Source organism: Rhea pennata, chromosome 6 (assembly GCF_028389875.1).
Source record: "Rhea pennata isolate bPtePen1 chromosome 6, bPtePen1.pri, whole genome shotgun sequence".
In the NCBI taxonomy this organism is placed as follows: Eukaryota; Metazoa; Chordata; class Aves; order Rheiformes; family Rheidae; genus Rhea; species Rhea pennata.
The window spans coordinates 30,371,531-30,388,862 of NC_084668.1; the positions used below are offsets into that span (position 1 = coordinate 30,371,531).

The 17,332-nt window shown below is 37.6% G+C and overlaps 1 protein-coding gene across 5 annotated transcripts in view; it reads left to right on the plus strand.

Moving 5' to 3' along the window:
- MYO1B (myosin IB) overlaps nucleotides 1-17,332 on the plus strand; it is a 134,056-nt gene that overhangs the window by 53,771 nt on the left and 62,953 nt on the right. For all 5 annotated transcript variants that reach the window (XM_062578395.1, XM_062578394.1, XM_062578397.1 and 2 more), the window contains exon 4: nucleotides 14,763-14,857. In XM_062578395.1, the coding sequence (XP_062434379.1) occupies nucleotides 14,763-14,857 (95 nt within the window). The remainder of the gene's footprint in view (nucleotides 1-14,762; nucleotides 14,858-17,332) is intronic.

The window sequence follows — 17,332 nt, forward strand, 5'->3', positions numbered from 1 at the left end:
TTTTAACCGTCATTCCTACCAGTAACAGATTTGCTTTAAGGCATTGCAGAGTATGTACTTTCTTGCATCTCCTGTCCTAGCCTTAGCTCCTGACTATTTCAAGCTCTCCCATGTCTGGGAGTAGCATGGCAGATGGCCTGTGCTTCCTGGTCTCATTTTCTCAAAACCTTAACTTTTCACTTTAGAAGAATCACAGATTATTTTAAGATGAGGGACAAAAGAGAAGGTGGCAACTGTACTACTAATGATAAATTACAAGCTAATAAGAGTTCGGAATTAACGTGCACTTTTTAGTTGAACACTGAGATTTAAGGTAAATAACTGGGACATCAGGGAAAATATCTGCAGAAGCTTTTTATTAAACAACGTGTTAGAAATGTAACTTATCTTCCAATCTCTATTGATTTTCATTTAGGCAATTTTACTTTATATTTGATTTAGTTGTTACTAATTTTTGAAGTCAAATATTTTTAAAGAGACAATAGTTTTAGATTAAAAGCTTTCAAATTAGTGGAGATTTAAACTCTTGCATGCAACTTCTTAAAATCAACCTGTTGTTATATAGGCTGCAAGCACAAAGATAACAACTCTGATGCTTACAATGCAAAGTTGAGGAAGTGAATGATGTTCCCCATTTTAATGATCATCACATTACTAAATCTTAGGACAAATCGTTCTCATACTGATGCTCACAATTTTTACACTGATAATACAATTTTGCTGTTTCCTCTTCAAGTCAGGACTGTTTTGAGCCAATGTAAGCAATAAATGTAGAAGTTATATTTGCTTCTGGCATTGTTTGCTGGTATGCCAGGATAACATGTCTTCAGAGACACCGGCATTACAGTAACTCTTTTTCCTCCTTGATTTAAAGCAAATACTTTTGCCAGAAGGGTATGATAAAGTCTCAGCTGTGATGGATAGTTGTTGCTTATGCGTAAAAGTAAGGCTTTCCATGCAGGCATCAGAGTTTTAGCACACCCTCTAGTTAATTTTATTTATGAAAAAAGGGAATAGTGGGATCAAAGTCCATGATACGAGTGTCCTTTATTGTCCCAGTATGATTATTTTCTCATTTTCTTTTCAATTTACCCCTTCCACATCTTCATTTTCTTTTTTATTTTTTTTTCCCCACAAATGGCTTGATTCACCTCACAACATCCTCGATTTACAGACCTTTTGTTCGTGTTCCTCGTAATTCCTGGCTTCCTCAAACATTCAGTCTTTGGACTTGTTCACGTGGCTCAGCAGAGTACCTCTTTCGGAAGAGATTTATAGTCTAGGGAACAAGTTTACCTTAGAGGTTAGTTGGCAAAATTCCCCACTGAGCAGGGAAGAAAGATCTATGGTTGACAAAAGTCATAAATAGCAATTAGGCTGCCAGTACCTAACTGTTAAACCCATGCTAGGAATGAACTGAAAAAAGGTGATTTTTTTTGTTTGTTTGTTTGTTTTTTTAACCAAACTTCAGGATATTGAAGTTTCCTTTTGGAAGAGGTCTGACTTAATGATTCTTTCAACCTCTATAATGAGGCAATGTTGAATGTGGTGTATCCATAAATGTAAATCCCTCAAACGCACAGATTGAAAGGGGATGAGGCATCGCACTTCAGGAGTCAGCAGGATTTCATGCCTGAAAAGAGCCTGTTGTATTGCAGGCTGCTGGCACATCACTTAGGGGATGAACCACTTCCTGAATTTTGCACTCAATGGGAAAGATCTGAAATCCTTGTGAGGAAAGCAAGTTACAGGGAAGGCACTTGTGACATGGCCTTGTCGAAATGACAGACTCATTCTCTGAGGAGAATTTTGAAAGGATCTGTGAGCTTCAGGACTTAAGATGCAAAGTAAGATTTTTCTTTTATACCACAATAAATTCTGTGCTCACCTGAAATGTCAGCAGGGCTATCTTAGCTGGGTTTGAATACCACGTAATGCCACCATCACACCTCTGCTTGGGACGCTATCAGAGGTGAGTATTATAATCTTATAGGCATGAACAGTGGTTTGCTATCATATCATTTCAGATTACGTGAAACTATTACATGAAACTATTTTTAAAAAGTAACTGTTCAGGAATTGATTTATAACAGGATCTGTGATTAAGAGGCTCATAAAAGTGTATGCAGCACCCCAAAAATGTGAACAGCCTGGAAAAGCAGCATGCAGATGAATGTTGTGCTTTATTTTAATTTTTAAAATGGTCTAGAATGACCTTTAGACTGAATTTCAAAGTGTTCTTTGGAATAAGCTTTCCATCTACTCCCTGAGTAGCTTTGTCTATGGTAGGAAATGAAGAGGCCCTATGAATTGTTCGTATAGTGCACTGATGCTGTCCTTCTGCATTACGTGCTAGGGTATCCAGGGCATGGGATTTTCAACACGAGAATTTATAATATTATTTGTATCTAGTCACAGACCCTTTGCATGGTGCAATGTAGTTACTAGAGCTATCATCACACAAGCTAGCTCAGGCCTCAGACAGGCTGACAGCATGGCATTCAGGTGAATTTTTGTGCTGTTGTGGTGTTAGAACATTTCCTACACTACAAGGAATATAAAAAGCATCAGGACAAAACCGTACAACACTCTCCCGCTGTACCCTGAGACAAAGAGAGAATCTGGCTTCTGTTTGATCTTGTGCTGTCTCAGAAGCTAATTCTGCAGCCGCATATACTGTAAAGACAAAATTGTTCAAAAGCACCAAACCCACTTGCTCACAGATGATTTCAAGTCTTCACAGCCATTTCAGTGCTTTTGAAAACTTTGACATTACCATCATTAACAGTCTATAAAGTCCTTTCTGAGATCAGACATAAAACAGGTTCTGTAAGATAGTCCGATTATTTCAGAGAAACTCCCTCTACATCAGCAACCAGCAAACCTTGCTCAATCCATCTGAGTGTGGAGGCCAACTCCTGCCAGAACCTCCCTGGCAGGGCCTCAGCTAACTCCTCGGCACATACACGGCCCTTGCTTCCTCGTCTGGAGCTCTTGGGGGTTAAAAGGAAAGTTAATGCATACATTGATGCTGGTTCTCTCTTACAAGAAAATGCAAGAATTGGGTACCTTTAAAACATGATGACTACGAAGGGGAAAAGCTTAGCTCAAGATTTGTTCCATATGCTTCTGAAACTCTGTAAATGTCATCACGGTACATGAAGGAAAATAATCTTGGGGAATCCTTTATGAATTAACTGCTGGCTTAGACATTAAACAAAATAACTTTGTTTTTAGAACCATTTTCAAATATTTACTCATACCTCTGTACACAGAATACTTTCACATTTGACTTTAGTCATGTTGAAGATTGAATCAAATGTTTTTATTTATCTGTGACGATCTCTCTCTCTTTTTTGCATGTAAGTGTAATTGTCTGTGTTTACTTACAAGCATGAAAAGGTTTGGGTTTTGGCTAGATTATGTTAGAGCCAAGAGCACACCCCCCCCCCCCCAAAAAAAAAAAAAAAAAAAAGACTTTAATATATTTTGGATATTTGAAGATGTGTGTTAATGCTCTGGTAGTTTAAACTAATGGTAGCTTTTCTTGCCAGATCCCATTTCTCTCATTTTCCTGGAACTGGAACATCTGGCTAGATTTTATATTATTCCATTGATATTTTTAGGACATAAAATGCTGTTTTTTTTTTTTTTAATTAATTCACATTGTCACATATATGAGAATCCCTCTAATGGGCTTGGGAGTCCATTCAGTACAACCAATTGTATTTTGTGAATGAAATGGACGCTTGATTAAATAAAGGAAAGGACTTGCAATATTTTTTTCAGTCTTTTGTGATGCAGTTCTCCAGATGCGTCAACGCATAACTGTTCTTTGCATCTTTTGAGTATTTCATATAGATCTCCTTCCATATCTTTATATTTGTACATCTAGGCTAGGAATAAGACTGGTCTTTTTCATGCTGTTTCACAAAATGAAATTCTCTCAATTAGAAAATTGATTGATGTTATGAAAGGACTTGGATTTTTTTTTTAAAAAAAAGCTTTATGTATCACTAAATATTTTTAAAAGGCTTTGATAGCTTTGGCATATTTTTTCATTAACATTTTGGGGCTTTTACACACAGAAAAGGACGAGAAATATTTCATAGGAGACATTGGCATATTTTACTTCTCAAATTTAGACTTAAAAGTGGGGACAGGTAGAGGCCCTATCAATCAGAATTAGACAAATCCTATTTTATGCATTGTGTATGAATGGGTCAGATTTTTCATTAGGCCTTTCCCAAATTGGCAGCATAGTGCTCTTAAGAGCTGGAATTTCACATTGCAATTAAGAACAGCTGTCATTCCTTCTTTAAAAATGTCTTTGGGTTTAATGGTTGTTGTTGTTTTTGTTTCCTTAGCAATTTATAACACATCAATAAATGCCCATTTACTATACTGGGAGCCTTTGACATGATTTTAGATACAACATAAATGAGGGTAATGTTTAGAACCGTAGAGAAACTTCAGCAAAACTCCATCCATCTCCTCTTACCACCTTTAGAGGCAGAACTTCTTCCATTTCTCTTTATCTGCAAATGCATTTGGAAAGTTCCAGTTTCTTCAACACTGAGTGCAACATGGCTAATGTAGTTTGGGTTATTAAAGATAAACTTTTTCAAGTTATGAAGCAGGAAATACAGTCTTAATATTTACTGTCTAGAGCACTAAATAATCTGTTCCTTATGGTTTTGATAGATAAGAGAGCTGGAACTGGGGTTTACAAATAAAGGTTTGAACTACAGAGATAGTCTAAATGTGGTCATTTCAGTAAATACAAATCTACATTTTTCTGGTATATGCAATTTCTCTTTGTATACCACAGAAATGATTTTTGATCACTAAACCTTGTGGAGTTCAAGCTGGAAGTGGTCATGATTGCTCCAACAGTTCTCAGTGAAGATGCATGCACACAACAGAAAAAGATCTGTGCAGCTAACATCCTTCCTGAGTATTGACAGACCAGTCAAGGGTTTCATTCAAACTATCTTGTCCCTTGTCCCTGGAAATAACCCCCCGCAGTCTGAGTGGAGGCCTCCTGTTTGAGCAGCCTGAAGAAGGCTTTCCATTTTTTGCTTTGGCCATTCGTGGAAACAAATTTTGGGTACGTATTTACAAAGGCTGGGCACAAATTTAAGCGAATGCCAGTTTATGGACTGAATAGCCACATTAACTTGATGTTGTGCCTGGGCTAACAAGCCTAAGACTTATTGTCTGTTTTGTCCTGGATTCTCAGACATAATAATTTCTGTGGAAAGGAGAACTAGAGGGGAAAAATAAGTTATATAAGGCTCCTTAAACTACTTGTTTTGTTAAGAGTGCTTAGAGTTACTTGAAAAGTTTAAAAAAATGCAGCAACTCCTCTGAGTAATGTTAAGTAGCAGCATACCTATGTAATTACAAAATGCTGGCGTTAGCAGGGTTTTTGTCAGTGGTCTTTATTTGCAATTATTTGTTACTGTTATCCTCCTGTTTCTCTAATGTTGTAATACAAATTCAGTGACGTGCTCAGAGCTTTTTCTGATGGCAAACTGTGTTGCCTTTTGGTGCAGTCTCTTGTACTAACATATGGCTGACGTCTTTATAATCTCATTCAGCAGAGCTGCAAAGTCGTTTCGAGGTGCATCTTTGTGAGATGCTGTAGCTCTTGGTACGTGCAGCACAGAGGAGTTCCCAGGCACTATTGGAGTTCCAGTATGCTGTTGTCCTGTGAGACCTTTTAAAGTGCGATTCCTCTCTGAAAACTGAATGGGTAAAACTGGGTACCTCACTTCACTGTTCTTCCCCTGAGTACTGGACGATGTCTAGTTACTTTAGAATCCTTCCTTCTCCAGTTAGTGGTGTAGAGCAAGCTTGCCTAGGAGAATATTGCTACTTTTGCAACCTAATTATTTGCAGCAATCCTGTCCCTGTAGGAGCACATGGTAACAACGTACACTTGTTCCTGAAGCTTAAATTTGACTTGCAGGATCTCTGCTGTTCTGACTGCATTAGGAGGAAATTACTTATTCCTACCTTCTTACTAAAGATTAGTATTTTTAGGGCTACAAATACCAAATACCAGTTTTTTTGAGGCTGTAATATGGAGTACTGCATCTTTACTAATCATTTTTCAATGTGAAATCATAAAAGAAGCTCACCTTTCTGCGCTGCCCAGAAAAAAAAAAAAAAAAAAAAAAAAAAAAAAAAGCCTGCAACTAATATAGCCATACTGTGGTTTCGTTTGGTGATGAAGGAGCCACTGGCATCTAAGGCTGTACTATGCTGCTATCTTGGACAGTCTTAATCTAATGAGGCCCAGAGATGTGTCCTATTGAGGGAGGGAAAAAAAAAAAAAAAAAAAAAAAACTAAGAATTTATTCTTGTCTATACAGGCAAAGCCAAGGTACAGGGTATCATTGCTCTGATAAGTATTTCACTTAACTTGCTTACTCTGGCCTCAATTTTTTGAAATACCTATGGTTATTTTTAAGGAGGTATGTTTAGTCATTATCAATATTTTTAAAATGAGGAATTTTCCTTAGTGTTTTGTTTTGATGGAATGTGTATTCTACTTAGCCACTTAAGATAAATAACAGTTTTATTTGGGGAGTTTACATTGTGTGTTATACACACAGCAGTGTGCTCCTCCACATAGCAGCACATACAGCAGTATGCTCCTCTAAGTGTGGCTTGTTCTGCAGAAAAAAAGTGTGTCGAATTTGGTCATAGCTGACACCATAGTGTGTTTGGTGAGTAAACTTCCCTAATTTTCAGATATGCGCTGTGTTAAGTCAGAAGCAAATTCCACTTGCTGTCAAATGTTGTAGGTCTTAGCTATTTCAGCGCAGAAAGGGAACAGTTGTTTCCCATGCTCCCCCTTTCCCTCCCTGTCCCACTAAAACCTTCATTTCATGAGTGTATGCTAGAATTCAAGGATGCAATTCAAATATGCTAAAATATAGGTGACATTGTAACCTTAGATTGTATCGTCTATAGTTGAGCCCTCACAGAAGCCAAGCAAGGAAAATCAGTTTGCCTCTCTTTCCCATTACTGGCCCATTCTGCTGTCTCACCCTTTGATACTCCATTAGATCTGGGGAGTGTGTTTGTTAATAGAATAAATGCTAGTTTTTACAAGCCCAACTTCAGGGATTGCGCAGCTACAGAAGGTCAGGTGATGCCAGTGTCCAGCCACCAGCTTTGCTCATGTCTCATTAAACTGCTTCCCTTGCAGGTGGTTGCAGGCTTGTTTAGTGCAGTCAAGCTGGCAGTCCCAGGAAAAAGTATGTAGCTTCTTATATAGAATATGGCTACAAAAAGGTCTAAAGTATACTTTTACAGTAAAACTACTGAGTGTAAGGGGCTGACTGTTTTAGACATTCATTAAATGAAATGCACAAGTGCTGATTTACTTTAGGAAATAAACTGCATCCAACTAAATTGAGCTTTTAATAAAATAATAGAAAATACTTCCTCTACTTCCCTTCGAGTATACAGTGGCCCACAATTATTCTTCCTCCTTTTCCCCTTTTCCCCTTCTCCCCTCTTTCCCTGAAAAGAAATATACTTTCCTCCAAGAAACTTCAAATCCTTGTAAGGTACATTACTGCAAACTGTTTTGCTGCAGGTCTCCAAGAGGCCCAGCTGCATCATTCCATAGGATAGTGTAGGGTCCGTTTGGGTGCCTTGGGTAACACAGCCGAATGTTTGCTGTGAGAGATGAATTTGATTACAAACTCATCTGGTTAATGCTGTGCCTTGAAACTGGGAGTTACCCTTCCAAACTAAATCCATGGGCTAAATATGAGTATGGATGAGGAGGTGATGATTATGTGGCATCCTGCTAGCTGATGTCATTTCCAGGAATGAGACTAGTCAGGGAGGAGTCCAGCCAAGCTGTTCTTCTGAAAAGCTCATGACATGGAGATATTTGCATTTTTTCCTTGGTTAAAGTATATATTCACTGCAGCTGAAAAAGGAGCCTGCTCCAAACAAAAGTTTACTGTTTTAATGCCATTCTTTAGGCAAGCTATGTCATGAGTTAGACCAGCTGCCTGTTTGCAAGCGCAGGTGTTCAGGCTCAGGGTGTGTGCAGCTGGCGCCAGCCTGTGCTTGTTCAGTTCTGTGCCCGTGGTTAACTCATGTTAGCAGGACGGGGGACTGACCTGTCAGCTTGTCTAGCTGCCCACTCCTCTGTCCTGCCATTATATTACGCTACTTTGGAGGACCCAACCTTGGAGCTGTGCACAGGTCACACTGTTGCCAGTCTGCATGTGTTGTGTTTCCTTGCCACCTTACAGGATGGAAGTGTTGAATGTGATGTGGGCATGCTTTCTGGGGTTGATAGTGTGTGCTAAAATGCAGAGGATTTGCTTTTATGGCTTGAATTAGAACATGTCATTGGTGTCTTCAGCTTCAAAGCTCCTGTTTTCCAGTGGTTGAAGAAAAATAATGTAACAGCTGGTTCTAGGCTCCATTTGTTGTTTTCCTGCATAATAACATGCAGCTCTAAAGAGATGTCTTAGATGTTTAAAAAGGCAGAAAATCATATGCTGTGTTTATAGATTTTGTGTACAGTACTGAGGAAGGATCACTGTGAGCTTTCAAAAAATAGCTTTCATTTTTTTTCAGATTGTCATTCAGTAAAAAGGAAGTTTATTTAGTGACCAAAATTGAGAAGAAAGTCTCCCACTCACTTGCAGGGGAAATACATTCCATTTTGAGGGAAGGAAAAGGATAGTAGACTGATGATGTGGGAGGTACAGTATCTGGGGAATAAGTGTTAGCTGAACCTCTCTCTAGGGAGGTTTTTGAGGTGAAGCCCGTTGGACCGGTGTCTGAAATCTATTGCCCCCAAGGAAGGCGGGATCTCAGAGCATTTTCTTCCTCTTAATCTATAGGCTTGAAAATATTAGGCTTAAATCAACTCTTCTGCTAAACCTGCAGTGCATATATGGGCATCTGAGAGTGTGTTCCTGATCTGCTGCAACATAAAGTAAATCTCTCTGGCTTAACAGTAGGCTATGTTTTGAAGTGTTTAACTTTTGAAAATCAAGACTGCCTTTGTCTGCCTTCTTACCCCTCCCTTCCTCTCTCTCTCCCCTTCTTTCCATAAATTATGGCTTCTTTTAACGAATCAGATGGGTTGCTTTACAAAGCTCTGGGCTTTATTCTGCATTAATAACCTCACAGTTGCTAACATGAATAACAAAGTGTGGAGGTGCGTGCAGAAGGTATGCTTGTGATGTGTATATTAGCCATAAAGTATTGTTGATAAAAACGGGTTACTGTGCTCACCAGGAAGATAAAATAGGCTGTCAAAATGCAAAAGTATTTGGAACAGGAGAAAAGACCTTCCATCTGCCTTAACACATTTCTTTATCCTGGCGTATAGACTTTTTTTTTTTTTTTTTTTTTTCCTTTGCTGATTGGCATTTTTGGAAGAACAGCTGCTTACTTGTGAAGGTTTAACCTAGATGAGGCTACATCAATTTAGCTGTTATTTTATTCTCTCCAACGGCAGGCTAATCAACCTTTTCCTTTCAAGTGTGTCAGAGAGCTGAACATGAGACAGTTTGTAATTATGGAAATTGGGGAGTATATTTTTTCCCTTAGGGCAATTAGATTAAATGATTCTGTACTATGAGGTAGCAATATAAATGATCTTTTATAGTTCTTTTCCTTAATTTTTTTCCTCCCCTGAGGTTTGAGGGGAGAAATATATATATATATATATATATATATATATATATATATATATATAAAACAAATAGCAATAATTTACAAAATAAAACCTCAATGATGCAGTTTGTAAAATGTGCTTCCACTTTTTCAATCTCAGATTATTAGGATTTTTTTATACCAGAGCAAACCGTGATTCTGATGTTTGTACATAGAATATTGGAGAGGACGAAACTAATTTCTTTGCTTTTTCCTCTTACGGAGCACTTCCATGTGTTCATAAAGAAAAGGAAGCAACATAAATAATGTTTTTCTGAATTAAATTATTGAAGGAATTAAATTACATTTCATTGACTTTTTTTAGTGTAGGATAGTTTAGACAATGCCATTTTAAAGCTCTGACTTACAGTATATCCTCTCAGTGTTTAAACACAATTGGGGAGAAATTAAGTGATGCTGTGGCTCTATTTCACAATTAAGTATATTTGAAGGGTCAAGAGGAGGGGTTGTGTATTTCCTTTGGAAGCAGCGAAATGAGATGGGAGTTGCAGGCCTTGCCAACCAAGCCATACGTGTTTTAAAATGGGGACTGAAGGAGTCTGAGAAGCAACAGCCAGTGAAGATGGGATGAAGGAGATCGATAGCATTAGTGTGTGAGGAAAGCAACTGGAGGGAGGTTAAGTTAGTACTAGCTAATGAATGTTAGAGGAAGTGACAGGAAAAATGAGAATGATGAGGAAGTTGTTTGCAAAAAGTGCCTGTAGTGAAGAAATTTTCATTCTCACCATTTTGGCTTCAAGGAAAAGGATGACGGAAGAGAAGAGCTTATGCTGAGAGCCAGCTTGATGAAAACAAAAGCACTGGATTTTACCCTTGACGTAGCAGTCTTGAGTGCTCAGATGAAGTGATGATGGTTGAGGTGTGCATGCTTGGTTATCCTGTCTCTTCCTGAGCCCAGTGGTTGGTTAGAGCAGAGAGGTGCTGTGGGGCTGCTGAAAAATGCTTGAGCTCTTTGGGACGCTGTGGGAGGCCTAGTTGCTATTTTCCCTTGTGTTAGAGTTCCTGGGTTAGGACTCCTGTTTCTCCATGGCAGCTCTAGCTGTTTGGAACTACGTGGCTGCAAAGGCTGGCCCCATAAAAACAGAGCCTTCTTCCTGATCCAGGTGGGGGTGGCAGCTAGATTTCAAATTGCTTCTATACTTAAATCTCAGCTAAAAAAGAGTTCCAGTAAATATTTCTGTGTTTCTTGTGGTAGGATAATGTTATTTTTTTTCATGAAAACGTAAAAATCAAAGAACTTATAATAAGGTGTGGTAAAATGACACTGCTGACACACTCACCAACTAATTTGAAACATATGGTTTATAACTGCTTTTTAAAGTAGGGAGTATTCTAAAATTTTACTTAGGCTCTGTAATTGTAAGGTTGCTCAAAGAGTGGCATGTGGTTTAAACCTATAGTTGTAAATGTTGACTTTACCAAGCTGTGCATGTTGATGTTACTAGAAGGAAAAGAAGAATTCTTTGTGGTCTGCAGATAATTAAAATATGTTAAGCTAGAATGATCTGAAATTAAATTATTTTATATATTTGTAACAAATAGAAAGTACTATGAAATTAGAATTTTCTAAAACAGAGAGCAAAATCTGAAAGAGTCAAAGGTTTATTTTTTCTTGTTGCCAAGAGAGAGGATAATAAATTTGAAGGCCAGCGAAGTAATGGTGTGCCATTAAATAGATATGATGAATGATTCAACCTGTCTTTTTCTTTGAAATAAAGATGTCTGTTCAGGCTCTGACATAAATGACTACTGCAGTTTATGCAATGCCACAAAGGCAAAGAAATCTTAAACACTGCATTACTTAAATACATTCTTGACTATGCCTCCTAAAGTTGAGTTGTTGGAGCAGTGGATAGAGCATCAGAGTAAATTTTACAAAACTTCTAACAGCAAACTTACAATAAGTGCATACATGATACTTTTTCTAAAATGATTTTAACTTGCTTTTTCGTGTGTTGGTAGCAGATAATTTTTGATACACTTCAGAAATATTAGGCTTTGCTGGATTGTGTAGAAGATGAGAGGAAAAGATAACATATGCAAAACATTCCTGATTAGAATGGATGAAACCAGGATTGGACAAAATCCCATCTCTCCTCCAGCTTCAGAGACTTTTGTCCAATCATTAAACTTTCAGTTTCTTTGCTGGGAAAAGGGGAGGTAAAGGGATGATTTGGTGTTTTTAACTGTGCAGTGCAGGCAGGCAAAGTTAATAAATGTATCAAGCTTAAAATATGTTCTGACAGTGGCTGTTGAGAAATTGAAAATTCAGTGTATTAGAAGAGATGAATGTACTAAGCTTAAATTAACTCAGCGTATCAATAGAGGGAACACTTTCGTGGGCTTGCCACTGACTGAATTTTGTGGTGTGAAACTATTGCCTAGAAAGCTTTCAGCTGTAGAAATACTAGTTGGTGGCTGTTAGAAGGACAACAGACCCAGCCTGCCATCAAGTTGCAAGTTCACTTAGAGTCTTACCTTCCAGGTGAGAGCCAGCTTCCTGAAACAAACCCATGGAAACTACAGCATTAGTATTAATATTCCTTCCTGTGACCCATACATGCTCAGTACAGTTCTGTTTCTTTCCTCTATATCCTACTGCTTTTTTGTCTTGCGAAAAGGATGGTGATTAATGTTATGTAAATGTAATACAAGCTGGAACTACCTTTTCTAAGTGCCATGCATTGTACTCTTCAACTTACAAGTATATTTGCAGCAGCTTTGAACAAATATTATTCACTTCCTAAATATGTCCTGTAAGAGAGTCTGGTAAAGTGTTATTGCTACTGTAGTTTGGATTCTGGACAGTAGAGTGGATGCCAAAAATTGTGTCATGGTCTCTCAGCAGCAGCAGAGTCTTTCCTTCACTAGTTCTCCAGCATGCTGGCCATATCACAAACTGACTTTGTTGTAATGCTAAAACCATTACATCTTGCTACTTTCTCATAAACGCATTTTCACCTTCAGTTGAACTGCAGAGTACGCATGCTCCAATCACCATACCAGTATTAAGTTTTGAGAGATTGGTGTTAATTCTGGTTCAGTGCTGTGTATATATATCCAGAGGAGTTAATGACCTCTGGTACTGGTGGTTAAACAGGATAGCTCAACTCTCCGTGCAGAGATGAGGGCTGTCGTTTAGCGCCTGAGATGCTGAGAGTCAGAGAGGAAAGAAGTGAAGGGGCTTGAGGCCAGGCAGAAAGACGAGAGAGGAGAAGAGAGGAGAGGACAGGAGGGACACAGCATGTGAGGAAATCAGAGGCACATGGCATCCATGACAGCAGCTAAGGGGAGGGAAGGGATGATTAAGTAGCTGTGAAGGAGGCACTGGATGTTTTTGTACCCACTTTCCTACCTTGGCAGAACAGCGCTCGCTTGGTATACTGGTCTGTTCAGATACCAACATAATGCAACCCTAACAAACAAACAAACAAGAAACAAATAAGCAAATATGATCTAATAGAAGTCTAAAGCTAATGAAGAATGAGGAAGTATAAATTGTGTCGCACATGGGCTTGATAACAAAGTATGGGGGAGAATACGAGCTGCTCTCCAAACTGCTTTGGGGGAGTGCAGCCGGAAGGGATAACAACTGCCTGAGCTTGAGGAGCAATGTCGACACAAAGAAGTAGATGTGCGCTAACTAGAATTCACATGGGCTTAATATTTGAAGTTTTCAAGCTGTGGCAAAAGACCTGCCTAGAAGAGGCTGTGTGGGGGTCTCTGCTTGCATTAGGTTGTCCATTCTACCCATAACAGGTTTCACAGCATGGAGTTGTTCATTTATAAAGGAGCTGTGGTTGCCTACGACAGCTCTGTGTGACTACATTATCCAAAACAAATACTTAATCTGTCTGTAGTTACCAGCTGAATGCAAAGCTCCTGAACTCTCATAGAATAAAAAATCAAGATGCTAAAAGAAGTATCTCATCTACAAACATTACATGTTTTATGTTGACATGAGAGTTCATTTCAATTTTCATTCATGGTTTGCTTACTATAAATAATAAACAATATCCACATCTAACTTAATTTACAAACACTAGACATTGTGTCAGGTGCAGTGATCTAATGGAGCTCCTGATCTGCTGATTGGATGCTTATTTCACGTAAAAATATGCCATTTTTGTTAACTTTTGTTTTTCTGAGCTTGCATAATACATACATGGCCTTTTCTTTGAACTTTGCTTTCAAGTGCTTTTTCAGATACTACTTGTTTAAGTTTTTGAAAGGGAGTCTGGTGCTGAGTTTCCAGAGTGCTTTGTTCCATAAAATGGAAAATCCAATTCACAGGAAATCAATACTTTTCTTCTGACAAAAAATGACAAATAATGAAAGCCAAATATAAGCAATTCATCTGCATTTCTTCAAAATATATGTTGCCTCATGTCAACAAAGCCCATTTGGGTTCAGATTGCAGCCCAGTGGTTTCATGTTCAGGATGTTCTGAGTTCTATGGAAAGGTGCTTTTGGTGCAGGAAAGCTGTTGATTCTTAGTATATTCTTTAATTTCTCTACATGACACCACCCTAAATGTATCATGCACATACTCATTGGAAAAGACTTCTACATATCTATGCAGATGTCCAAAAATACCTCCAAATGCTTAAAACACACAATATTTTGTAAAGTTCTGAGAATTCTTCTTACTTTTCAGAGTAGAAATCGCAACTTATGGTATTGTTAATTTTCAAGATTCTTCTATTTCCAGCTGCCTTTTTCTAAGTGTTGTCAGACAGAATGCTTGCCGTTGATGCATTGACAAGGAGGATATTTTGTTCAATGAAGAATGCTGTTTCAATTTCATTGAAATTTTGTGAATCTTTTTTGAACTTTTTTGGTGAATTTTTTTTGAACCGAATTTTCGTTCTATTGCTCTTATATTCTGGAAACTTAGTGCTTCAGCGCTTACAGAACCCTATATTCTTACATATATGTTTTTTTTTCTTCTGCCTGGATGTAAAGGACAGATTGTATTTATTGTTGGTATTTGTTATATCTGACTTCTCAATTGGCTCTTTCTTATTTTGCAGCTTTGCTCTGTCAGATGAAGCTTACAGATCTTTAAGGGACCAGGACAAAGACCAGTGTATCCTTATTACAGGAGAGAGTGGAGCTGGAAAAACAGGTAATAAACAGTTTTGGTCTTATTCAAGCACATTCAAAATTATTCAGACCTTTTTTAGAAAGTGATGATAGAGGCTGCCAGAACTGTGAGATACTGTTATCTTTTTGTGTCTGGCCGTTGCAGAAGATGAATGCTGTCATATTTTGTGTTGTAGGGGTGACCTTATATCAATTGGTGTGGTTCCACATCCTCACCGTGATGTAGTCCACAGCGTTGTTGTTAGTATGCAGAGTCACGCTTCTGTAACACTGGGCTGTGATAGGGCATTGCAAGGGCCTGAATGCTTTTCAGGCTCTCCGCATGGTCGATGTGAAGACAGTGAAAACTGTTCTCTTAGCCGGCATGGCAATCCTTTGATGCTTTTGCATGCCATTTAATAAATGTATATATTTAAACTGGATCATGCTGTTTATCCAAAGAAAATACACAATAGCAGCTGATCACTTAGGAAATTTCATTGGTCTTTTGCACACTGTGCTCAGCTAGAATTCTGAGATTGGCTTGTGTACCAGAACATTCTGTTTCTCAGGCAAAACTGAAATTGTTTTGAAAATTACTACTAATTTTTAAACTGTGGAATGGTAGAAATGAAGTGAGGACTACATAATTACAGAACATTGTAGGTAGTTCTTAAAAAAGAAGAAAGCCCCTTATTTTCTGAATAACAGCTTAAAAGGTAGGAGACTAGAGCTGACTTGCAAAAGACACAGCAGGTAAGAATACATACATCTGTTTCGATGTTATTTAAGAGATTTTTCTTTAGAGTTTGAGAAAATGTGTAGCTTTTATGCTTCTACTGAGCAAGACTAAAAGTGTGTAACAGGAAACTGCCTTACAAGCCTTTTGTGAAAATGTAAAGTGTGGGGCTTTGTCCTTGAAGTGTTGAAGTTAATGGATTTGGCACGTTTTATGATGAATGGTGTCCTGTTTTTCTTTGTTAGATCAGTGGCTGGTTACTTCTTCCTTTTTTTTTTTTTTTTTTTTTTTTTTGGTCAATAATATCAAAAAGTGTGTGTATTCAGTAAAAGTGTATATGAAAATAATTGAGTTCCTATTATTACATTTTTTTCTAGGAGTTGAAACTTTAGAAAGGAGTTTAATTTCCTAATTGTTTAATTTCCTAATTTACCTGGGAATCATTAATTATCAAGTACCTCATACAGTTGAGGCCCGTAATTATTAGTATGTTTTTTTCAGCTGAAGTGCATAGTAGTGACTGAGTTTCTCAACTTCCCTGTTTATAGGGGAGAATCTGTTAGATTCTGATTTGTATATAGATTCTGATTATGTTTAGTAGCTTCCATATTGGACATAATCAGAATTTTTAGCTTTTTTTATAAAAGTAAGTACAGAATAACAACGCTAATGTGAGAGTAGTGTTTGATATTTAAGTCAATAATGGACTGAGAATCTCAGATAGTCCCTTTCTAATGTTTGGTGTAACTATGGTTACATCAGATGCTTGCTGAAATAGGGTTATTAGCTGAGAATGAATATTTCCATTACCCAGAAAAAGGGAATGAGACAGGAGAAGCAAAAGCTCACAGAAGAAAAAGACTTCAAAGTTTGAAATCCATGTAATGCTGTTTTAGAATATTATTTTGGTAGCCAGAATTTGTGGCATGTTTGGCCTAGAAAAATTGAAGCTGAACTGTCATCTTTTTTTAAAAAAAAAAAAGCTTTCATTTACTTCTAATTTTCTTCTTTGTCACTGCGTATTTATACTGATTATTAACTGGGCAGGAAACTGTCATAGGTTGCCAGAATGAGCAGTCTATTTAAGTGCTATTAGACATTAAGATTGAATCTTAAATGGTGATTTAGTTCCTAGCATGCTAATTGACTCAAACTTGTAGTTAGAACAGTTCCCAGTAAAAGAAAGGACCTTTATTTTCTCTTTCAACCATGTTCAAAGCCTATTCATAGCTTCATATTTATATATATATTTATATATATATATATATTCATATAGCCTTTTACTTTAGTTATGGGATTATCCTGATTTCTTGTGCGTGTTCTTAATGCATATGATTTTATAATAGGTTATTTGCTGCTTCAGTGCTTTCCTGTCTCACGTTGATTGAGTGCTCTCCTTACAGATGTTGACTGTTTTGGGAAATAATGTCAACTCAAATAGTTTAGAAACATTTGGGCATGTATTACCAGGAGAGGGTTTTTTTTTTTCCCCTCTTACTGCTGCACATCAGCTGGAGTTTGTCAACACCATTAGTTGTCTTTCTTCCAAGAGCAGTCACTGTTTTCTCACAACCACTGCTCATTTCAAAGCAGATGAGATTCTTTAGGGGATGCTGTTAACTAAAAATCTGAAGTATCTTAGTTACCTTTTCAAGTAGATCTATGGATAGTTTTTATGTCGTTTTTCCAGGTATGTGTGATTAGGAGTAAAAAGAAAGGAACTGGAATAGATTCAGCTATATAAACTCAGTGAAGAATATATATATTGGGCAGGGAAAG